General features: G+C 38.4%; 1 protein-coding gene across 3 annotated transcripts in view; it reads left to right on the top strand.

Annotated features, from left to right (window-relative positions):
• The window catches only part of LOC105473484 (nucleoporin 107), a 56,160-nt gene extending 34,129 nt beyond the window's left edge, over positions 1-22,031 (top strand). For 2 of the 3 annotated variants that reach the window (XM_071071463.1, XM_071071465.1), the window contains exons 16-28: positions 567-712; positions 830-878; positions 4,434-4,503; positions 5,202-5,320; positions 6,048-6,086; positions 10,460-10,610; positions 10,956-11,068; positions 12,324-12,426; positions 13,123-13,283; positions 14,379-14,504; positions 14,901-15,014; positions 21,218-21,385; positions 21,730-22,030. In XM_071071463.1, the coding sequence (XP_070927564.1) occupies positions 567-712; positions 830-878; positions 4,434-4,503; positions 5,202-5,320; positions 6,048-6,086; positions 10,460-10,610; positions 10,956-11,068; positions 12,324-12,426; positions 13,123-13,283; positions 14,379-14,504; positions 14,901-15,014; positions 21,218-21,385; positions 21,730-21,837 (1,467 nt within the window). In that variant the 3' untranslated portion in view covers positions 21,838-22,030. Of the gene's footprint in view, positions 1-566; positions 713-829; positions 879-4,433; positions 4,504-5,201; positions 5,321-6,047; positions 6,087-10,459; positions 10,611-10,955; positions 11,069-12,323; positions 12,427-13,122; positions 13,284-14,378; positions 14,505-14,900; positions 15,015-21,217; positions 21,386-21,729 lie in introns of all 3 variants that reach the window. The other variant, XM_071071464.1, reaches the window with a different exon arrangement.
• Positions 22,032-25,793: the final 3,762 nt, after the last annotated feature.

Here is a 25,793-nt window from a genome sequence, read left to right as displayed (position 1 = left end):
TTAAGTATGTATGTACATACTTAAGTGTAGCAATGATAGAGATAATCATGAATCAGATAGTGACTCGTTGTGCTTAATTTGATGTATCCCATAACATACATGGTGTTTTAATGAATGAAATCAGATTTCAGTTTTTAACTAAGAATTGTAAACTTAACTCCAACACACATGTATTGATGACTTAAAATACTCATAGCTGTATGCAGAAATGTGCCAGAAAGGCACAGTGAGTCCTTGGGTTGTCTTACATACGCATGTTTTTCTCACAACCCAATACTCCCTACATATTATAGCTATCTTTAGGGATACTACACTAATCAGTTGAAATGTCGTATGAGCCTGGAAAACATGTTGTTGTTAACAGTATGAAAAAATCTGAACAGTTCAAACATCTTACAAGATGTAGTTGGCAGGGGAAAGCTTATTTGGCATAATTTTTTTTTAAATCCGCCATGTTTTATATCATTATAAAGTGATTTTATAGTCTGTATCATTGGATGTAATTGATTTTCCTTTCTTTTCTGTTGAATATGTTTATATGTTTCTGTTTTGTAATGGGGAAAAAGCTGCTTCCTGTCTGTGACACCTGGGAAGACACAGTTTGGGCCTACTTCCGGGTGATGGTGGACAGTCTGGTAGAACAGGAGATCCAGACATCAGTAGTAACTCTGGATGAAACTGAAGAACTCCCTAGAGAATATCTGGAAGCAAAGTGAGTTTGTTGGATTGTTTTGAGTCATGGTGATTTGTAGCATGCTCTTTGATGTTTCATTTTACAGCCCTTTTTCATATTATTAATATTATTCTTTTCCCGTTGTTTCTTTTGAAGCTGGACCTTAGAAAAGGTTTTTGAGGAACTTCAAGCTACAGATAAAAAGGTAAATGTTAATAGGAATATGTTAGACATCTGGAATAGGAAACAGTGTTATTCTGTTGGGCACTGTAGCTGAAAGGAAAAAGGTGGAACTTTCTCCCTTTTTCTCACCTATTAAAATAAGAATCATTCTTTGAAAGGAAGAAACTCAATTACATAAATGATACATCATTTTTAGTTTTTTGTTTAGGATTAATTTCATCTACATATATGCACATAAGCTATATTTATTCCTTTTTTAAAATTTAAAATACATTTTGAAAAATTATTAAGACTTTATTTTCCTAGATCTTAAAATCTAATTTTCTAAAAATTATATTCTTTTAAAAATGCTTAAACAACTATAGTAATATTGTATGTACTTGTAACAGTAAAATAATTTAAGAATGTATAAATAAAACCTTTATAGTACTATCTACCCCTTTATGGTTATTCCTCTGATATGATAAAACATACTGATATGTATCCTTCTATATTTCTCTCCATGATCTTACAACTATGTGTAAATAACGTAGATATTCCAATTTAGAATTTTGATTTTTGTGTTTTTCACATTGTACTACATATATTACTCTATAGCTTGATTTTTTTTTTCATTTAATGATAATCTCCAAATTAGTTTATTCATTTTCACTTAACCTTATTCTTCTTAATAAATAATGTTCTTTAGAATAATGTATGATTTATTTCAATTATTCCCCTTTGGGTAATATTTAGGTTATTTCTAGTGCTGTAATGAACTTACGTGTGTGCATACTTAGCTACTAGTCCTTCTATTTCTTTGGGATAAGTTTCCTGAAAGCAGGGTTACCGGGTTAAGGAGTATAAATAAGTATATGCTTTATACATTGTATATACATATATACAGTGTTTCTGAATGAATTCTCTGAAGATATCACGTTTGATACCTTAAAAATATATACAATAAAAATAAATAAAAAGGCCAGGTATGGTGGCTCATGTCTGTAATCCCAGCACTTGGGAGGCCAAGATGGGAGGATCACTTGAAGCCAGGAGTTTAGACCAGCCTGGGCAGCATAGCGAAACTTCGTCTCTAAAACAAAAATTAGCTGGGTATGGTGGTGAACCCACTTGTAGTCCCAGTTCCTCCAGAGGCTGAAGTGGGAGGATCATGGCTTCAGTGAGCTGTGATTGTACTACTGCCCAGGAGGTCATGGCTTCAGTGAGCCCTCATTGCACTACTGCACTTCAGCCTGGGCAACAGAGCAAGGTCCTGTCTCAAAGAAAAAAGAAAAATTAAATAGATAGGTGGGTAGGTAAGTAAAGAAACATTTTGAAATGGATGCCGCATGCCTGTAATCCCAGCTACTTGGGAGCCTGAGGCAGGAGAATCGCTTGAACCTAGGAAGTGGAGGTTGCAGTGAGCCAAGATTGCAACATTGCACTTCAGCCTGGGCAGCAAGAGCGAAACTCTGTCTCAAAAAAAAAAAAAGAAAGAAAAAGAAAATTGAAATGGGAAAATAATGTATTACCTAGTTGTGGCAGTTAATTCATACTTCCACAAGTAATTTATTGAATTATACATTCTCATCAGCCTTAAATGTCACACTTTTTATGTTTTGCCAGTCCATCAGAATAGGTGGGAAGTAATCTTGCTATTCTACTCATTTTCTTGTCTGTTCATAAGGCCAAGCATGTTTCCTTATGTTTATTGACCATTTGCGAATTTTTTGTTCATATCTTTTAGCTATTTTTCTTTGGGATTTTATATTTTTCTTATTATTATATGGGAGCACTTGATATAGTAAGGAAATTAATGCTTTTTCTGTCAAGTGTTTATTACCAGTCTATTATTTTGGAGATTCTAGCTAATGAAATAAAATAAGAAAATTAAGGAACAGATATAAATACTAGAAAGGGAAGAACATTTACATATGATAAAAATATTAGTCTAGAAACTTAAAGCTCAGTAAGTTACTAGAATTAATAAGAGAATTTGTTAAAGTAGCTAGATACAAGACAAAGTTTTTTTTTTTAAGTCAGTCTTTCTTACTTGTTATAACTATTTAGAAAAGGATTTAGTACCCCCTCCCCAAAAGTTCCATTTAAACTAAAGAGATCTAGGAATAAAAAATTAATCCAGGGTTTCAAGCCCTTCATTTAAAAAACTATAGAATCTTACTGAAGGACATAAAATAAGACATAAATAAATAGATATATCATGTTCCTGGATGAGAGCATTTAATATAAATGTTACTCATTCCAGAATTAGCATAAAAACCTAATGCTGTGGGGTATTACTTCTGGACAGAAAATTGTCAAGTAAAAGAATAATTGAGAATGGCAAGAGCATTTTGAAAAAGAACAATAGGCTGGGTTTGGTGACTCACACCTCTAATCCCAGCAGTTTTGGAGGCTGAAGCAGGAGGATCACTTGAGCTCAGGAGTTCAAGACCAGCCTGGACAACATGACAAAACTCATCTCTACAAAAGAATTTTAAAAATTAGCCAGGTGTGGTGGCATGCTTCTGTAGTCCTAGCTTCTCAGGAGGCTGAGGTGGGAGGATCACCTGAACCCAGGGAGGTAGAGGCTCCAATGAGCCGTGATTGCACCACTGCACTCCAGCCTGGGCAACAGAGTGAGACTCTGTCTCAAAAACAAACAAACAAACAAAAAACCACACTCAAAAGGAAAAAAAATAGAGGGTACTTGCCTTACTCAATAATAAAACTTAATATGAAGATACAACAAAACAGTATAGAACTGACATGAAAATAAATAGATGAGTGGAACACAAAGTCCAAACTAGATCCAAGTATATATGACAACTTAACAGATGTCAGAGGTGACCTTTCATTTCAGAGGGAAAGGGGTGGTTTATTTAAATAAATGGTGCTGGCATAATTGGATTTCCATCCAAAGAAAACAAAGCTAGATCCTACCTCATGCCATGTAACTAAAATAAATTACAGGTAGAGCAAAGGTTTGAATGTAAAAATGAATAAATGCTGAAAGAAAATTTAGACAGCCAACTAAATAAAAATTGAAATATGTTTGACAACAAAAAATGAACTATATTCTTCAAAAAAATCAAGCTGCAAATAAGTTAGAAAAGGTTTTCTCTACTCTGTACCTGATCACTATTTTGTCCTTTTTCACCCTTGGTGCCATGTACAGAAGAGAATACTCAAAGAATGCTTTCAAGTACTGCTGCTCATGTTGAAAGAAATCTTAATAGTTTATTTTGCTTAGATCACATGAGTTCTTCCTTTCTGGTCCACTATGTGTAGTGCCAAGGTAAACAGGAATAAAATATAAGAACAAAAGTTTAATACCATTGAGAGATTAAATTGTTATAACATAAGTCTCTACTTTCAAAGATGCTTTTCAGTTCTGGATTTGTAAGCTATGAGTATATTCCAAAGGCAGTATCCTTTCCATGTTTTATTTTGTTTTGATCTTTCTAAGGCCCTTCATTTCCAGCTTTTTCTTTCTATATGTTCCTTCAAAAGTTCTAACATTTTTAGTTTAACAATGAATATATACTACAGAATGACTACTAGAAGATTTATGGAAAATTAAAAACTTTTTTTTCAGAGAGTTCTGGAAGAGAATCAAGAACATTATCATATAGTTCAAAAGTTTCTTATCCTGGGAGACATTGATGGTAAGATATGGTTTTATTTTACTTTGTGTTTTTTTTGTTTTGTTTTATTTTTTTTGAGACAAAGTCTCACTCTGTCACCCAGACTGGAGTGCAGTAGCGCAATCTCAGCTTACTGCAACCTCTGTCTCTTGGGTTCACAAGATCCTCCAGTCTCAGCCTCCTGAATAGCCGGGGTTACAGGTATGCACTGCTATGCCTGGCTAATTTTTGTATTTTAGTAGAGACGGGGTTTCACCATGTTGGCCAGGCTGGTCTCCAACTCCTGACCTCAGGTGATCTGCCCCCCTTGGCCTCCCAAAGTGCTATATGTTATAGACATTGTATTACAGGCATGAGCGACTGCACCCAGCCAGTTTTATTTTACTCTTTATGAGTTCTTCATTGTCTTACAGTAATTTTTAAAATTTATCCAAACAATGCATATGACTTACCATATCTTTTAATCTTGCTAAATATTAACCTATTTGAATGCAACTATTTACTTTATGTCAGAGGTGACCTTTCATTTGGTTTTTATAAAATAAAGTTTGGATTGAACCCAGACTCTGTTTAAGAGGGTGTAGAGTTATATCATGGCTATTAATTATGAGACAGTGACTTTAAAGCACTATAGGAGTGAAGTAAATATTCTTGGTAATGTTTATTTTTTTCTTTTGATTTTATTCCTATCGTTGAATCTTCACTTTGATGGCTTGTAGGTTTGATGGATGAGTTTAGCAAATGGCTTTCCAAAAGCAGAAACAATCTACCTGGACACCTCCTTCGCTTTATGACTCACCTCATTTTGTTTTTCCGTACTCTGGGACTACAGACCAAGGTATATAAAAATGAACGATTTCTTCTCTGTAATGTTGATGCTATATACCTATTGTCAAGAAAACACTACTTTTTTGTTATTGTTTTCTAGAAATGGTGATAAGGAATCAAAAGTCTTATATAGTCTTGTATAGTCACTCAATGATAACTCACTGGGAGTGGCCCTTTAGGGTTCTAGTCTGTGGCCACAGAATGCTGTTGGCTAACTGGTTTTTAATAGATTCATAACTTTATCCTTGTCTGTACCAACTTTAAATCAACCAGCTAAGCTAACTAAACAAAGTGAGTGCTATGTGAGATTTTAAAACTTTGTTGGTTGTTGTTTTGTTGCTTTTTTTCTAAAAAGGAAGATAACATTTTGGTCAGAGTACATATAGAAAGTGAATGATAAAGTAGTTGAAAGCTTGGGCTTTGGAGTAAGAGTCCTGAGTTTATACCCTTATTCAGCAGCTTCGATCTGTGTAACTCTGGGTAAATAAAACTTCCCTTGTCTTATTTCATCCTCTGTAAAATGTGAACAATAATAGTAACTACCCAAAAAGAGTTATGATAAGGTTAAATCAGGCAGTAGATGAATTTTGGTAAGCACTTAACTTGGTGTATACTTACTGCTCAGTGGTAAACATTACAATTATTGAATTATTTAATAGTGGAATTTGTATTAAAAATTCTATTACTCTTTCATATAAGCAGTTGTATTTATAATTATGTCTTTTTTTCCTACGAAGGAAGAAGTTTCTATTGAAGTTTTAAAGACATACATACAGGTAAACTTTGAGAACCTACAACCTGATTGTTTTTTACTATTTTAATGAAAACAAAACTCAGAATGATACTATTTTAATTCTCAATGGTAAGAAAGCATCAGAATCCATAAGTGATCTTTTAATTATCAGCACAGTTGACCTTTGAGCAATGCAGGGATTAGGAAAACAACCCACCTGCCCTGCACAATAAAAAATTCACTATAACTTTTGACTCCCCAAAAACTTAACTACTGATACCCTACTGCTGACCAGAAATCATACCAATAACATAAACACACAATTAACACATTTTGTATATTACATGTATTATATACAGTCATCCCCTCAGTATACTTGGGGGATTGGCTCCAGGACCCCCATATATAACAAAATCTTTGTGTACTCATGTCCCACAGTTGGCCCTGCAGAACCTGCATATATGAAAAATCTGCCTTCCATATTTGCAGATTTCACATCCGGATAATACTGTATTTTCTAAGTTGAGTTGAAAAAAATTTGTGCATAAGTGGACCTGCACAGTTTAATCCCGTTTCAAAAGCTGAACTGTACTGTATTCTTACAATAATGTAAGCTAGAGAAAAGAAAACATTACTAAGAAAATCATAAGGGGCTCGGCGAGGTGGCTCATACCTGTAATCCCAACACTTTGGGAGGCAGAGGCGGGAGGATTGCTTGAGTCCAGAAGTTTGAGATCAGCTTGGGCAACATAGGGAGACCCCTCTCTCTACTACAAAAAATGTTTTAAAATTAGCCGGGCACAGTGGTTCATATCTGTAAACCCAGCTACTCGGGAGGCTGAGGCAGGAAGATTGAGTGAGCCTAGGAGTTGGAGGTTGCAGTGAGCTATGATCTCAACACTGCCCTCCAGCTGGGTGACAGAGTGAGAACATCTCAAAAAAAAAAAACCAATCAGGCTGGGCATGGTGGCTTGTGCCTGTAATCCCAGCACTTTGGGAATCTGAGGTGGTTGGATCACTTGAGCCTAGGAGTTCGAGACTAGCCTGGGCAACAGTGAAAACCTGTCTTTTTTTTTTTTTGAGAGGGAGTGTCGCACTGTCAACTGGGCTGGAGTGCAATGGCACGATCTTGGCTCACTGCAGCCTCCACCTGCCAGGTTCAAGTGGTTCTCCTGCCTCAGCCTCCTGAGTATCTAGGTGTCCACCACCATGCCTGGCTAATTGTATTTTTAGTAGAGATGGGGTTTCATTATGTTGGCCAGGCTGATCTTGAACGCCTGACCTCATGATCCACCCTCCTCGGTCTCCCAAAGTGCTGGGATTACAGGCATGAACCACCACACCTGGCCTGGACCTGTCTTTTTTTTTTCTAAGTTAAAAAAAGAATAAATAATAAAAATCATAAGAGAAACTACATTTATAGTACTATACTGTACCTGTTAATACTGTAAGTTTATGTTGTCTGTTTACAAGATGAATTGTCTGTTTGAAATGGACAACCACAGTTACAGACCTCAATCTACAGTATATCAAGCAATTCACCTTTTTCTTGTAATCTCATGACTTTTCTCTGCTTCTTGGGAGAACTTCCAGTATCAGTACTGGCACTTTGTATGGCTCCCATGGTGTTATTAAGGGTTTTTAGTATTGCACTCAAAAAATAGGAGACCTGGGAAAGATTACTTTTTATTGCAGTGTGCAACTGAAGAGACCAACTGCTCTTCAGAGATGACGGCACACGGCATTTTAAATGGATACTCACAGCACTTGAACTCACCCCAGTAGTGGCAGGAAGTAGCTATAAAATTATTACAGTAGTATAGTACCTACTACAGTTAGTTTTATGCAGTTATGATTTAATACGGCATCTGTATGCTTGTTTAAATTTCTCTAGACCACAATGTATGGTCTGCAAATGTGTATGTATGTTTTGATAAATTTTAACTTTTTATAATAGATTCATATATATTTTATAGTAGTAAGTGATAAAGTAAACCAGAATCTACATATAATGGATTTATGACATACCTAGTTTTTTTTGTTTTTGTTTTGTTTTGTTTTGTTTTGTTTTGTTTTGTGTGTGTGTGTGTGGTTTTTTTTTTTGAGACGGAGTCTCACTTTGATGCCCAAGCTGGAGTGCAGTGACATGATCTTGGCTCACTGTCACTGCAACCTCTGCCTCCCAGGGGTCAAGCGATTCTCTGGCCTAGCCTCCCAAGTAGCTGGTATTACAGGCCTGGCTAATTTTGTATTTTTAGTCGGGACAGGGTTTCACCACGTTGGCCAGACTGGTCTCAAACTCCTGACCTCAGGTGATCCTCCAGCCTCAGCCTTCCAAAGTGCTGGGATTACAGGTGTGAGCCACCTCGCCCGGCCTACCTAGCTTTTTCTTAATTTACTCAGTATTTCTAGGCTATTAATTTGTTTGTGAGTCTTTTTTTTTTTTTTTTTTGAAACGGAGTCTCACTCTCTTGCCCATGCTGGAGTGCAATGGTGCAATGTTAGCTCACTGTACCCTCCGCCTCTCGGATTCAAGCGTGAATTTTTTTCAGATTATCACAAATCTCCAAAAAATGTTCTTATATATATATATTTAAATTAATATGTTTATTTATTTAGAGATAGGGTATTGTTCTGTCACCCAGGCTAGAGTTGACTGGCTAGATCATAGCCTATTGTAACCTCAGACTCGTGGGCTCAAACAGTCTTCTCCCCTCAACCTCCCAAGTAGCTGGTATTATAGACATATGCCGCCACCATGGCCAGCAAACTTATTTATTTATTTATTTATTTATTTTGAGACGGAGTCTCGCGCTGTCTCCCAGGCTGGAGTGCAGTGGCCGGATCTCAGCTCACTGCAAGCTCCGCCTCCCGGGTTTGCGCCATTCTCCTGCCTCAGCCTCCCGAGTAGCTGGGACTACAGGCACCCACCACCTCGCCCGGCTAGTTTTTTGTATTTTTTAGTAGAGACAGGGTTTCACTGTGTTAGCCAGGATGGTCTCGATCTCCTGACCTCGTGATCCGCCCATCTCGGCCTCCCAAAGTGCTGGGATTACAGGCTTGAGCCACCGCGCCCGGCGCAAACTTATTTTTTATTTTTCTTTTTAGAGACTGGGTCTCACTATGTTGGCCAGGCTAATCTCAAACTCCTGGCCTCAGGTGATACTACCTTTTTTTTTTGAGAGAGTGAGTCTCACTGTCACTGAGGCTGGAAGGTGGAGTGCAGTGGCATGATCTCAGCTCACTGCAACCCACCTTCCAGGTTCAAGTGATTCTCCTGCCTCAGCCTCCTGAGTAGCTGAGATTACAGGCCTGTGACACCACGCCTGGCTAATTTTTGTATTTTTAGTAGAGACGGGGTTTCGTCTTGTTGACCAGGCTGGTCTCAAACTCCTGGCCTTAGATGATCCGCCTGCCTCAGCCTCCCAAAGTGCCAGGATTACAGGCAGGAGCTACCAGGCCTGGTCTCAAGTGACACTTCTGCCTCAGCCTCCCAAAGTACTGGAATTACAGGCGCGAGCCACCATACCCAGCCAATTTTCCTATATATATATATATATATATATTTTTTTTTTTTTTTTTTTTTTTTTTTTTTTGAGACGGAGTCTCGCTCTGTCACCCAGGCTGGAGTGCTGTGGCCGGATCTCAGCTTACTGCAAGCTCCGCCTCCCGGGTTCACGCCATTCTCCTGCCTCAGCCTCCTGAGTAGCTGGGACTACAGGCGCCCGCCACCTCACCCGGCTAGTTTTTTGTATTTTTTAGTAGAGACAGGGTTTCACCGTGTTAGCCAGGATGGTCTCGATCTCCTGACCTCGTGATCCGCCCATCTCGGCCTCCCAAAGTGCTGGGATTACAGGCTTGAGCCACCGCGCCCGGCCTTTCCAATATATTTATTGGAAAAAATCCACTTATAAGTGGACCCACACAGTTCAAACTTGTGCTGTTTAAGAGTCAACTGTACTCACTTTTTGGAATTTAAAATTATTCTAGGCTGGACACAGGGGCCCATTCCTGTAATCCCAGTACTTTAGGAGGCCAAGGTGGGCAGATCACTTGAGCCCAGGAGTTTGAGACCAGCCTGGGCAGCATAGCGAAAAGCCGTCTCTACTTAAAAAATACAAAAAATTAGCAGGGCGTGGTGGCATGCACCTGTAGTCCCACCGACTGGGGAGGCTGCGGTGGGAGGATCACCTGAGCCCGGGAGACAGGTTGCAGTGAGCCATGATCGTGCCACTATACCCCAGCCTGGGTGACAGAGTGAGACTCTGTCTCAAACAAATAAATAAATATAAAATAAAATTATTCTGTTAGCAACACAAATCCACATCTGTATGAACCTTTCCTGAATACATTTGAAATTTTAAAGTAAACTTTTTATTTTATTATGACATACTTTGATCTTTTTCTATTTTTTAGCTTTTAATAAGAGAAAAACATACAAATCTCATAGCATTTTATACCTGTCATTTGCCTCAAGACCTAGCTGTTGCCCAGTATGCATTGTTTTTGGAAAGTGTTACAGAATTTGAACAGCGCCACCATTGCCTGGAGTTGGCTAAAGAAGCAGGTAAAAATGGTTGAAAAGTTTGTCTTTTGGCCTTTGTAGGCAAATATTCATTTTGGCTGTAGTAACATTTATCCTTCTAGTTTTAAATCTTATTTCTGTTGAGGGGAAAAAAGGAATAAAATTTTCAGGGAATTTTTGTTTTAGGACTAAAGTTACTTATGCTGTAACTCATATGTAAAATATCTTTTAATTTTGGCATTTTCTTTTGTATAAATATCTTTCATATTTTACATATTTTATTTTAAGGAATTATTGTTCCAAATTTACTGAATCATTATGACTGTTTAGAAAATATTACTATCAATTATTAATCTCTGTTTTTTGTTGCTTCAAAAAATTATTTAGATTTGGATGTTGCAACAATAACAAAAACTGTAGTTGAGAATATTCGAAAGAAAGATAATGGTGAATTTAGTCATCATGACCTGGCCCCAGCCCTAGATACTGGCACTACTGAGGTAATTTGGGATGGGGGGCAGAGGTGTTGTGTAACTTCTAATAATCTTTTATGTTATTCCTTGCTGAACTTCTCCCTTCATAAAAGTAGTAGTACATTAGTTTTTCTTTTTTAAGAATGTCTCTTTGTCAGCCCAGACCTTTTAAATTTAAAGTCTTACATAAAGGATTACTTATAGTAGTATGTTAAAGGAGCTTCTTTAATAGAAAAAAAATCTCAGCTTTGGCTTGTTGCTCATCAGGTTATTTTAAATACTTGATTGAATCACTAACTTATGTAGCTTGCTTACTCATATTTTCAGAAAGAAATAGAAAGTTATATCTAAGAAAACTATCTTAGAGTAGCATTTAAAGGAATCACATGGTTAAATTGGTGAGCATACAATATATAATTCCAGATTAATAATCCAGTAAGTTTTTTTCTATAATTTATTTTTATTTTTATTTATTTATTTATTTATTTATTTTTGAGACGGAGTCTTGCTCTGTCGCCCGGGCTGGAGTGCAGTGGCCGGATCTCAGCTCACTGCAAGCTCTGCCTCCTGGGTTTACGCCATTCTCCTGCCTCAGCCTCGGGAGTAGCTGGGACTACAGGCGCCCGCCACCTCGCCCGGCTAGTTTTTTGTATTTTTTAGTAGAGACGGGGTTTCACTGTGTTAGCCAGGATGGTCTCGATCTCCTGACCTCATGATCCGCCCATCTTGGCCTCCCAAAGTGCTGGGATTACAGACTTGAGCCACTGCGCCCGGCCTTATTTTTATTTTTTTGAGACAACAAGGTCTAGCTCTATTACCAAGGCTGGAGTGCAGTGGCGCTATCTCTGCTCACTGCAACCTTTGCCTTCTAGGCTCAAGCCACCCTCCCTCGGTCTCCCGAGTAGCTGGGATTACAGGCATGTGCCACCATGCCCAGCTAATTTTTTGTATTCCTTGTAGCGAAGGGGTTTTGCCATGTTACCCAGGCTGGTCTCAAACTCGTGAGCTCAAGGGATCCGCTCTCCTTGGCCTCCCAATGTGCTAGGATTACGGATGTGAGCCAGCATGCCCAGCAGTATTTTCTATAATTTAATAGAGAGCTGTTAAATATGAAAATACACTAAGGAAAGTTAGATGCTTTCATAATTTTGTATAACTTGAGGGAAAATGATGTTTACTGGAAGTACAGGTGTAAGTTAATTCTACTAATTTGTAGAATATCTTTAAAAAAAAAAAAAAAAACCTGATGTTCCTTTTTCTTTTTTTCCCATTTCATAAATAGGAGGATCGTTTAAAAATTGATGTAATTGACTGGTTGGTATTTGACCCAGCGCAGAGGGCAGAAGCACTGAAACAAGGCAATGCAATTATGAGAAAATTCTTAGGTATGCTATATTTTTATGCAGCTTCAAACTCCTGGGCGCCATTCTTCTTTCTACCTCAGCCTCCCAAGTAGCTGGGACTACAGGCACCTGCCACCACACCCACCTAATTTTTAAACATTTTTTTCTAGAGATGGGTTCTCACTATGTTGCCTAGGCAGGTCTCGAACTCCTGGCCTTGAAGCAGTCCTCCCACCTTGGCCTCCTGAAGTGCTGGGATTATAGGCGTGAGCCACCACACCCAGACTTTTTATTCTTTTTTTAAACGTTTTTATTCAAATTCATGTGTTTTTGAATTTGGGGGAGTTGTTTTTGATCCTTCCGTGGGGAGGGAAAAACCAGCCACTCTTTATCAAACATGATATTATGAAACAAAACATTTTAACGGTGAATTTTCATTATCTTAATCAATTTTGCAAATAATCGCAAGGCTATCAGACTTTGAAAACTTAATTGCTTCAAGACATAGAAGTATGTAAAAGTAACTGCATTTGGTGTATCCTTTTGTGATAGTATCACATTGAGATAGGAAAAAGCCAGTCTATCAGGTAGAAAGATCACCAAGACTTTTAACAGAGTGCTTTGGGCCCTGAAATAGATACAGGTCACTGTAAAATTTGGAAACCAGTGATTTGACTCCTTTAGAAACCATTACAGGGAAGTCCACGGGTATTCAAAATTGTGTGTCTTTTTTCACAGCATCAAAAAAGCACGAAGCTGCAAAAGAAGTATTTGTGAAAATTCCTCAGGATTCTATAGCAGAAATCTATAATCAGTGGGAGGAACAAGGAATGGAAAGTCCACTTCCTGCTGAAGATGATAATGCTATCAGAGAACATTTGTGCATCAGAGCTTATTTGGTGAGACTGTAAAGAAAGCTGCAAATGTGCCTATCTTCATGATGATTTTTCGGATTCACTCTCAGAGTTTGAACTTTTTTCTAGAAGTAGTGTTGGTTCATCTTACCTTTCTTGTGACTATAGTGCTGAGTCATCCACAAGGGGACTGACATGACCTTGTCTTCATTAGCATGATTCTCTAATCGATGCTAACCAACCAAGATCATCTCACATGGTAGATAGTGTCTATGATGTCTGGAAGTTATGTTTTCTTAAGATTTTGTGAACGCATGTCTCAGCTTTAAATTTCTGCTTTTATCAATAACTGAGAAAAAGCAAGATGCTGTAGGTTTGTTATGACTGAAATAGCAACATACTCATTCAAAATTCATTCAAGGCCAGATGCGGTGTCTCACGCCTATAATCCCAACACTTTGGATGCCAAGGCAAGAGGATCGCTTGAGCCTGGGAGTTCAAGACTGGCCTGAGCAACACAGTGAGATCCCCCCCATCTCTACAAAAAAATAAAAACGAAATTCGCCAGGCATAGTAGCATGTACTTGTAGTCCCAGCTACTTGAGAGGCCTAGGTGGGAGGATCACATGAGCCCAGGGAGTTGAGGCTGCAGTGAGCAGAAATCATGCCTTATCTTCATTAGATCATGCACTCCAGCCTGGGTGACAGAGCAAGGTCCTGTCTCAAAAACAAAAAAAAAATTTATTCAATAAATAATTATGTAATTATAGTGGGTTAGGTAGTAGGGCCAAATCTGTGGATAGCACCCTATCCTTGCCCTCTAAAAACTAATAGGCTAGTTAAGAAGACAAGTACACATGCCTATGTTACAGAGTGATAAATGTCAAGATACATATACAGTCAGGGTGCTGATATTGGAGAAGATGCCAGAAAACACAATATATATACCTTGTTTGTCACTTGACAAAACATTTATTCATGATATGAATTTTTGGAGGCAAAAAATATATATATTTAACAGTTTTTATTTCTTGATGCTGCAAAATTATTTCTAAGAATCAAATGTTAAAAATTTTGGTGAAACGATAAAAGTGAAAACTTTTGTTATTTTATATTTTGGTTCTTTATTTTACATTTTAGGAAGCCCATGAAACCTTTAATGAGTGGTTTAAGCATATGAATTCAGTTCCACAAAAACCTACTTTGATACCTCAACCAACTTTTACTGAGAAAGTGGCTCATGAACACAAAGAAAGGAAATATGAAGTAAGTTAAATATGGATCTGGGATGTGCCTATTGCATCTTATAAATGTATGTTGTATATTTAAATAGATCATTTCTTCAGCACTATCTTTCTATCATAACAGGTAATCTTCCTGTTAATGTCCTGCTTTGGGAGACACAATCTGTTTAGTTACTTTTCTGTAGGTAATTAACCAAACATGAAAAATGCCTTCAGGTGACATGAACATTCATTTACAAAGTTAACATTTTAGCATTTTATTTAACTGCAGTCTGTTGATACTTATTTTTGTATTTGGCAGACTGAAACGTCAACTCTTTAGAATGATGTTCTATATGTATGTTCCTGTCTGTACTTTACAAATACATTATTTATTGGGTTTTATACATTATATGTCTGCCTTGTGTTTGTTTTGCAGATGGATTTTGGTATTTGGAAAGGGCATTTGGATGCCCTAACTGCTGATGTGAAGGAGAAAATGTATAACGTCTTGTTGTTTGTTGATGGAGGGTGGATGGTGGATGTTAGAGAGGTAAGCTGTGTGCATTGTTTATAGCCAAAAACCGAAACAGTCACCATGTTTTTTTTTAAATGTTCTGTCTCTAAATGGAAGCATCTACAGATTTTACATAATTGTAGATATAGCTAAATCCCATATTTTAAGCTAAACTGAAAATACTAGCTAGGGAATGGGAATATTTGATTCTTGGATAAAGTGTTAGTTCACATTTACTGTGTTCACACAGGATACAAAAATCTAATTTTTAAAAATTCTGGAGCTAAAAATTTAATTATACACGTATGTGACTCCATTTACAGATACAAAGATAACTCGAGTAGTATCAGTAAGGCATAGCTAAGGTAGGGGCTCTCACCTCTGGGCTGTCCATTTTAATGACCTGGCAAACTTTTAAAAAATACTACAGGGTTCTACTCCCAGAGATTCTGGTGTAATTGGTCTGAGGTAGGGCAGGGGTTTGTTTTTGTTTTTTTAATCACCTGGAGTGCTTTAATGTAATATATAGCCTGTGTTGAGAACCAGTTACAGAAGTATTAAGTGCCATAAGAAAGGCACAAGTTAAGTATTTTCTGAGTACCAGAAAAGAAAAGATTGTTTCCACCTGAAAGGGAACTGGAAAGTATGCTTGAAATGTATAACATTTAACTGAATCTTGAACATACTGGTAGAATTTGGATGAGCTGAGATGGGGAAAGGAAGGATACTGAGATAATAGTCATATAAGGTAAAGACATTGCAGCCTGACCCTGGTGCATGACAGAAACAATGAGTAGCTTAGTTTATCCTTTGTAGACCTGATGAGCTGTCTGAGAACTGGAAATGCTGGCTTCTTGGATATTCAATGTATTATTTTGAACAAAGAAAATGATAGGAGTGTTCTTGATATCTTTCCTTTTGCTATTCTTCATACTCTCATCTATTTAATACTTTTTCTTTAATTTTAGCTGCTGCTTTTTTTTTTTTTTTTTTTAGCCTCTCTGACCAGAAGGAAAAAGAATAGAGGCGGGACAGTGAACTAAATTTGAGCCCCTATTTGCCACTATTACTGAGGGAGTAATTATCTCAAATGTCTCCACTTTATTTTTTTGTTGTTGTTTTAGAGACAACATCTTGCTCTGCCACCCAGGCTGGAGGACAGTCGCTTGATCATAGCTCACTGCAGCCTCAAACCTTTGGGCTCAAGCAGTCCTTCTGCATCAGCCTCCCCAGTAGCTAGGACAACAGGCACACGCCATCATGCCTGACTGTTTTTTTTTTTGTTTTTTTTTTTTTGAGACTGTATCTTGCTGTGTTGCCCAAGCTGGTCTTGAATTCCTAGCCTCAAGCTGTCCTCCCCCCTTGGCCTCCCAAAGTGCTGGGATTACAGGCATGAGTCACTATGTCTCCACTTTTTTTTTTTTTTTTTTTTTTTTTTTTTTTTGAGAAAGAGTTTTGCTCTTGTCGCCCAGGCTGGAGTGCAATGGCACAACCTTGGCTCACTGCAACCTCTGCCTCCCAGATTCTCTTGCCTCAGCCTCCCAAGTACCTGGGATTACAGGCATCTGCCACCATGCCCAGCTAATTTTTGTATTTTTAGTAGAGATGGGATCTCACCATGTTGGCCAGGCTGGTCTTGAACTCCTGACCTCAGGTGACCCACCTTCCTTGGCCTCCCAAAGTGCCTGGGATTACAGGTGTGCGCCACTGTGCCCAGCCGAGTCTCCACTTTTTATCCTAATGTTCATAATAGAACTCCCTTGACTTGTTTTAAACCTTCCACAGGTTCCTCTGGCAAAACCTTTCTCATCTGATTCATGCTGATTCTTTTGAAGATAAAATTTTAATGTTGTAAAATGCTAATTAAGTGTCACTTAAATTTTGAAAAGACTTCAATGCTTTACTTATATATAAATCTTTGCTATTCTAATTATTAATTAAGTAGATTAGGTAGTGAAAGCCACAAAATAGTCTGGGGTCTCGTAAAATTGGAGTTGAGGTCAAGCGTGGTGGCTCACGCCTGTATTCCGAGCACTTTGAGAGGCTGAGGCGGGTGGATCACCTGAGGTCAGGAGCTTCAGACCAGCCTGGACAACATGGCAAAACCCCATTTCTACTAAAAATACGAAAAAAATAGCCCAGTATGTTGATGCATGCCTGTAGTCCCAGCCACTGGGGAGGCTGAGGCAGGAGAATGGCCTGAACCCAGGAGGCAGAGGTTGCAGTGAGCCGAGATCGTGCCACTGCACTTCAGCCTAGGTGACAGAGTGAGACACTGTCTCAGAAAAAAAAAAAAGGAGTTGAGATGGAAGGCAATGAATGATATGCCATTTTGTTTCATCAGGGATTTAAAAATCAATATTCAGTCTCAATTATTTCTTTAAAACTAATCCAGAAAAGAGGTTTGTTGAACAGTTAAATGATTAATAACATTTTAATCACCTTTGTTGAGCCTAATACTCCTATATGGTCGATGACGTAGGGCACTGTTCAAGGCTCCTGCTAACACATGTCACTTGTATGTGAATTAGAAAATTGTAATTCTAGCCGGGAGCGGTGGCTCATGCCTGATTATAATCCCAGCACTTTGGGAGGCCGAGGAGGGCGGGTCACATGAGGCCAGGAATTCGAGGCCAGCCTGACAAATATGGTGAAACCCCGTTTCTACTAAAAATACAAAAAATTGGCTGGGCACAGTGGCTCATGCCCGTAATCCCAGCACTTTGGAAGGCCAAGGTGGGCGGACCACAAGGTCAGGAGATTGAGATCATCCTGGCCAACATGGTGAAACCCTGTCTCTACTAAAAATACAGAAAACTAGCCAGGCATGGTGGCACGTGCCTGTAGTCCCAGCTACTTGGGAGGCTGAGGCAGAAGAATCGCTTGAACCTGGGAGGCGGAGTTTGCAGTGAGCTGAGATCGTGCCACTGCACTCCAGCCTGGTGACGGAGCGAGCCTCTGTCTCAAAAAAATAAACTAAAAATACAAAAAATTAGCCGGGTATGGTGGCTCGCACCTGTAATCCCAGCTACTAGGGAGGCTGAGGCAGGAGAATCGATTGAATCCAGGGAGGCGGAGGTTTCAGTGAGCCAAGATTGCACCACTGCACTCCAGCCTGGGCAACAGAGGGAGACTCCGTCCCAAAAAAAAAAAAAAATTTTAATTCCCTTCCCTTACATAGATAGATTCCATGGCAAGTGCACACAACATATAGAACAGAACACAGGCTAGATTTCAGCCCCACTGACTTGCTTGGCCAGCCACCCTTGTACAAGGCATGGCTGTATGCAATAGCCCAAGCATTATGTGCTTTTTTATATAGCTACCCCTCAAGTTTTTAAATAACTGGAATAGTCCCCTTAGTGTTGGGGCTGGTGGCACAGAGGGATGGCAGAGAAAATGGAGCAGGCAGGTCATCTTTACCTACCTTTCACTACCTCTACCTCTAGTACATTCTAGTCCAAGCCTCTGCTGTCTTCCCTGGCTTCTCACTGTTCTTTATACAACCTGTTCCTTATGCAGATGGACTAGTGACCCTTTCAGAATGGAATATATGCGACTCTCTTACTCAGAACTTTCTGATGCCTTCTTATTGCACTTGGAATAAAATCTTTCTTTTCTTGATGTACAAGAGTATACATACTTTTGTTTTGTTTTGTTCTTTTTTTTAAACTAACCCCCTAATCTTGTGGCCTACTGCTCTCCCGTCACTATATCCTAGCCTTCTGGGCCTCTTCACTGGTTCCGCTCTGCCTAGAATGCTCCTTCGCCAAGATATGTGCATGGATGACTTTGTACTTCTTTCAGCAGTCTGCTCCAATGTCATCTCTTTCAAGAACCTCTCCCCAACCCAGCCACCCTATTTAAAATAGCATGTATGCATGTGTATACACACACACACACACACACACAAATAACACACACACCTGTCCCTTTTAATCTCCATATCCTGCAGTAGTTTTCTTTATAGCACTTAGCACAATCTGATATAATACGTATTAATTTATTTGCTTTTTTATGTCTACCCTCATTAGAATATAACCTTCGTGAAGGGAGTAACCTTGTTTTCTTTATTTCTTTGACTCTGGCACTTAAAATAATGCTGAGCACATGAGAGGCTTTCAGTGGTACTTGGTAAATGAATGATAATTGTGTTACTGAGGTTAATGTACTGTCTTCAGATTAGGAATAGCTGTAATAACAGTATCAATCAACTCTTGCTATCAACACATATTAGGTAATGAGTTTTTCTCACATACAAGACACTATATATCCCTAGTGGAAATAATCTGTCTGTTTTACATATTTACGGGCTATTTCAAAGGTTTTGTTCATTCAGATGAGAAAAATGTCTTCAGTTTTAGCAGAGCTGTTTATTTACTTTTCCCTGTAGCAAATTGCTGGGTCTGTCAGCCATTACCCTGGATGGTTGCTGGCAGCCTGCCCGCTAGTATCAGAATTCATTATAATTAGCAGAAGAGATTACCTGCAGCACACTCTGATATTATGGCAGCAACACGATTTAGGAAAAGCAAGTCTGTGTCCATCCTATGAGATGAGAAAGTAACCTGCTGCTTTTCAGGCAACAAGGAGTCAGAAGCCAGGGGCACCCGGCCTCTTTAACATAGACAGAAAGACTATATTGGAGCACAAATGGAAAGGTCCAGAAAGAAGCAGTCCTCTTATTCTTACTGGGTTCTAGGTTGGGATCACTAATATGAATTACAAATAAAACCTTGAAGTATTTAAAATCCACCTCTGAAGGTAGCAAGTATCTATTTGAGGAAAGAAATACAGGTGCTTCCCTTGTAAAGAAGCACTTTAATATTTGCTTTTATGTATTTATGCTTCAAACAGGACCAAAATATTAATAGTAATTTTTCCTATGTGTGGAAACCTGACTTAAATTAGCCCAAATTAGTACAATTACTCCTTGGTATTAATTACCAGATTATATTTTGTTGTTGATTAACCCCTCCACTTACATCTTCATTTGAAAAATGTTTTAGCAATTTAATATAGCCTCTCACATGAAGATATTTTTAGATATTCCATTAGGCTTTTCAAAGGAGCAGTTATTATTTTAGCTTATCCTGTTTTTATGTTTTTTGTTTTTTCTGCACTATTAGTGCTATTGATTTCCTTTCTGTTTTTAAGATTATTTCAGAAATTGTAGTGTGTCATTCCTGTAATCCCAGCACTTTGGGAGGCTCAGGCAGGAGAATCACTTGAGCCCAAGAGTTTGATACCAGCTTGGGCAACATAGGGAGACCCCATCTCTGCAAATAATAAAATTATTATTTTTTTTAAATAAAAAAATTAGCCAGGCATGGTGGCACATGCCTGTGGTTCTTAGCTACTTGGGAGGCTGAAGTAGGAGGATCGCTTGAGCGCGGAGATCAAGGCTTCAGAGAGCCATGATTGTACCGCTGCATTCCAGACTGGGCAACAGAGAGAGACACTGTCTCAAAAAAGAAGAAAAAGGTAAAAAAAGAAAAGAAAAAAAAAAAAAGAAATTATGTGTTTGGTTACTTTTTAATTATTTTAATTTTCAAATTTGTTGTAAGTAAATGTAGTGGGCATAAGAGGTTTACTCTTTTTTCTGTACTTTTACTGTTCACATCGATTTTAAGAAAGATCCATGTATGTATAAAGGAATGACAATTGTTTTTCCTACTTGTTTTCCTCATATATCTGTTCTGACTCATTAATTGTATTATTCAAGTCTATAGGTTCTGTTTTTAAAAATTATATGAAGAAATCATAAATTCCATTTTCCTTGTTTGTAAGAAAAGTAGTCTGCAGTGAAGTTGACCCTCCCTGTGTGCCCCTCCCCATATCCTCTTTTTCCCAGCAACAGCCATTGCTGTCAGTCTGGTGTGTCCTCTCAGGCCTCCTTAGAGCTATCTTGATTTATCTGTGTAAACATCCAAGGGAGTGGTGATTGTTTTCTGTTCTGATTTTTGCTCTAATGATATTCAGTTTCTAACTCATTCTTTTTATGCATGTTTTTATTCAGGACACAGTAAGTTTATTAGAAATACAAATGCAGAAGCATTTTATTTTCACTGTCATACCTCTGACCTCTCTGTAGAGTCTACTTTATTCATCTTCATACTTTTTTGCTGTTAAATCTTATCTACCAATTACATTCTGGATTTGATTCAGTACTTAGCTTTTCTTTTTGTAAGGATCTTTAGCTTAAATTGTTAAAATGATTTATTGATGTCTGTTTGTAGGATGCTGAAGAAGACCATGAAAGAACACATCAAATGGTTTTACTGAGAAAGCTTTGTCTGCCAATGTTGTGTTTTCTGCTTCATACAATATTGCACAGTACTGGTCAGTATCAGGAATGCCTACAGTTAGCAGATATGGTATCCTCTGAGCGCCACAAACTGTACCTGGTAAGTTCTAGAGCATTGTAGTTTTAAATTTTAATGATTTGATATGCTCTGTAGTAATATTTTGTGAAGATGTGTTTACATTTGTAATTGTTCTTGGATTTTCTTAAAGTAATAGTCCTGTTTTAATGTTTGTGCTTTTTTCCCAAAATGTGTATATATTTGTAAGCAGTTAGAAATATATAGACTGACTCTGAGAATTCGCCTTGAAATTCCTGAACCACTCTAATTTACTAGCCTTTGGCTACATAAATCTTAAAGAGGAATTTCTTCTTATATGAAGCTAATCAATAACTAAGTTCATACTTGTCTTTGTTCTCATTCTTATTTCTCTTTTTAAAAATCAGGTATTTTCTAAGGAAGAGCTAAGGAAGTTGCTGCAGAAGCTAAGAGAGTCCTCTCTAATGCTCCTAGACCAGGGACTTGACCCATTAGGGTATGAAATTCAGTTATAGTTTAATCTTTGTAATCTCACTAATTTTCATGATAAATGAAGTTTTTAATAAAATATACTTGTTATTAATTTTTTCTTTTGCATTGCCATGTAAAATTTAGACATTTGAATTTTGTACGTTTCAGAATATTATCGTGACACTTTGAACATGTAATGTATATATATCAGCGTTTCTCTGTATGCTTATTAATAAAACTATATTAAAACTAAAATTTTTGTTTTTACAAATTCGAGGATTGTCTCTTTATGAGAAAATTAAATTTTCTATTCTAGTTTTTTTCTGTAATCATAAGCATTCTGATATTTTAAAATCATAAAGATGGGCCAGGCGTGGTGGCTCAAGCCTGTAATCCCAGCACTTTGGGAGGCCGAGACGGGCCGATCATGAGGTCAGGAGATCAAGACCATCCTGGCTAACACGGTGAAACCCCGTCTCTAGTAAACAATACAAAAAACTAGCCAGGCGAGGTGGTGGGCGCCTGTAGTCCCAGCTACTCGGGAGGCTGAGGAAGGAGAATGGGGTAAACCCAGGAGGCGGAGCTTACAGTGAGCTGAGATCTGGCCACTGCACTCCAGCCTGGGCGACAGAGCCAGACTCCGTCTCAAAAAAATAAAAAATAAAATAAAATCATAAAGATGATGGAAAGTAGATTTATTTTTAAGCCAGGTAAGTAATTTTTTATAAAATGTAGTATTTTTTGAATATTAAAAGTAAGACTATAACAAGAATGTTTTCTAACATAACATGCTATTATTATTTTAGTTATTTTGAAGACATTTCTAGTTTAGCTTTCATTTAGCAAACTTCCTATCAAAACAAGAGCGTATAAAGACTTAGCATAGTACCTGGCACATAGTAAGCACTGAATACATTGGAGATTACAAATCCAGCTCTTCTAATAGGGGAAATACCATAAGTACATTTAAAAGGTGTCATTAAAAAATACAAGTAGTGGCTGGGTGCAGTGGCTTACGTCTGTAACCCCAGCACTTCGGGAGGCCAAGGCAGGCGGATCACCTGTTGTCAGGAGTTTGAGACCAGCCTGGCCAACATGGTGAAACCCTGTCTCTACTAAAAATTACAGAAATTAGCCAGGCATGGTGGCAGGCACCTGTAAACCCAGCTATTCAGGGGAGGCTGAGGCATGAGAATCTCTTGAACCTGGAGACAGAGGTTGCAGTGAGCCGAGATCGCGCCACTGTACTCCAGCCTTAGGGACAGAACGAGACACTGTCTCCAAAAAAAAAGAATTACAAGTAGTCTGAGCAGGAAGAAGCTCTCTCCAGCTGAAAAGACTCTCAGGAAGTAATATTAGGTTGGGATTTGAGTAATGCACTGAATTTGCAAAGGCAAAGAGAGACACAAGAAGGATGAGGCTCTCTACAGATTAAGAAATCAGTATGAGCAAGAAATGATAAATGCTGGGCATTTTTATGAACCAACAAATATACCAAATAGGCTAGAGTGTAGGGCTTATAAACAGGAGACAACTAAAAGAATGTGAATCTAATAGAAAACAGTAATTCCCCAAACTTGCTAATCATCTAAGGAATTTCTTGAATATGTATTTATAGATGCCACCCCTAAAGAGAGCTGGCTCAGGAAGCCTGAGATGGGATCATAGAATTTGATCAGCTCTATATTATGTGCTTTTTTTGTTGTTGTTTCTCAAAGAATTAATCTTGTCTTCCTGTTTTCTTTATTCTTACTAATATGCAAATGATTTTTACAGCTCATGCAGTCCTGTAATCATGATTATTGCTATGCTGCTTTGCAAAAAATAAAAACAAAAAATTCATACCAAAACAAATACAGACTAGATTGGGGGGGAAGGGGAAAGAAGTGAGTCTTAAAAGTAGTTTTGTTACTTGCAACAAACTATATATATAGAAACTTTGTACAACCTAGGGTGACTATTTCCAAAGACTATTACCTATTTGTTGAACAACAGTGGAAAACTACTTAGCCTAAATGAGGAGGAGGACTATTATATGCTTCCATCCTAACTGTATGTGGGTAAATGGACAAGGTCTGTCATCTATTTAGGAACTTGTTTTGCATACCCCCTCGCCTCTGTATTCATCTTTTGTTTTGCCTTGTTTTTTGAATGTACTTTTAAAAACAACAACAGAAACCCACTAAGGTTGTAGAATTACAAAATTCTTTCAACCTTAGACTCTTAATTAGGATGCCCTCAAATGGACTTGTTTTTCATTTTTATTTATTTATTTTTGAGATAGGGTCTTGCTGTGTCTCCCAGGCCAGAGTGCAGTGGCATGATATCTCACTGCAAACCTCCGTCTCCCAGGTTCAAGTGATTCTCTGCCTCAGCCTCCCTAGTAGCTGGGATTACAGGCGCCTGCCACCACGCCTGGCTAATTTTTGTATTTTAGTAGAGACAGGGTTTCGCCATGTTGGCCAGGCTGGTCTCAAACTCTTGACCTCAAGTGATCCACTCACCTCGATCTCTCAAAGTGCTGGGATTACAGGTATGAGCCACAGTACCTGGCCAATTGGACTCATTTGAGTCCTTAGGTAGTCAATATGTGTGTTGCTGCTTATTTAAATACAGTTCAAGTTGGAGCCCCAAGAGCGCCAATGTGCTCCTCACAATTCCCAGATGCCTCTGTCTTCCTGAACACCAGAAGTGGTGGGCACCTGAGTGGGAAATTTCAGGCAACTTAATTTAGTTCCTCAGTGCCTACTCTTAAAGAACTGGGTTTTCATTCTAGAGAAGAAACTCTTAACAAGGGCATGTTTCCTATCGCAGGTTCACATACTAATTTTTAAAAACTTTTCTTGGTGTGACTTATGCCAAGGAATTATGAAGACTTTTCCCCTGAGTATTGCATGAAGGCTACAAAGTTGCAACAGGCATGTCCTGGGTGTGAAAGTTTTAATTTCCCTACCTCATTCATTTAATTTAGAGATGGGGGTCTCACTGTGTTGCTCAGCTTCAAAGTCCTGGACTCAAGCAATCCCCACGTCAGTCTCTCAAATAGCTGGGACTACAGGCCCATGCCACCATGCCCCACTTGCTCATTTATTTTATTTTATTTTATTTTACCATATTCTTTCTCTTTTTAATTTTGTGACTGCTGAATTAATCCTAGACTCTATCTTAAAACTAAGAATTGATGTATTGGTAGGAACAGCTGGACATTCAAGATATTTTTGTGATTCCTTTTTTAAAAATCCCCTTTTGAGGCCGGGCGCGGTGGCTCAAGCCTGTAATCCCAGCACTTTGGGAGGCCGAGACGGGCGGATCATGAGGTCAGGAGATCGAGACCATCCTGGCTAACACAGTGAAACCCCGTCTCTACTAAAATACAAAAAAAAACTAGCCGGGCGAGGTGGCGGGCGCTTGTACTCCCAGCTACTCGGGAGGCTGAGCCAGGAGAATGGCGTGAACCCGGGAGGCGGAGCTTGCAGTGAGCTGAGATCCGGCCACTGCACTCCAGCCTGGGCGACAGAGCGAGACTCCGTCTCAAAAAAAAAAAATAAAAATCCCCTTTTGTACCTGTAATATCTACAATATATAATCTTGCTCTGTCGACTTGAGGAAGAAGGAGAAAGGAAGAACCTGACTTCTGTGTGAAGGACCTTACTGCAATGTCGATCAAGACTGTTACTCAAAGTTGTAACTCTTAGTCATTGCACCTGACTTTAGGATCCAAAACATACATACATATATATATACACACACACACACACACACACCCCTAGAGACAGCTGTATACAGTTTTGGCAAGTCGTGCGTTTTTTCTCGAGTTGTAATTGAACACAATAGCACTTGTTTACATTGTCAAGGGGACATCTTTAGAGAACACATTTTCTCACTGTTGAGCTAATAATGCTTTGTGAATGTATGATCTAAGGAGAAACCCTTGTAGTTATACCCGATGATGCTGTCTGTTGGAAAGTAGATTTGGAATGTCTTTCTCGAAAAACAAAAA

Source organism: Macaca nemestrina, chromosome 10 (assembly GCF_043159975.1).
Source record: "Macaca nemestrina isolate mMacNem1 chromosome 10, mMacNem.hap1, whole genome shotgun sequence".
NCBI classification, from domain to species: domain Eukaryota; kingdom Metazoa; phylum Chordata; class Mammalia; order Primates; family Cercopithecidae; genus Macaca; species Macaca nemestrina.
Note: the sequence above shows the minus strand (reverse complement) of the source record. Positions and strands in the feature narration are given on the sequence as shown.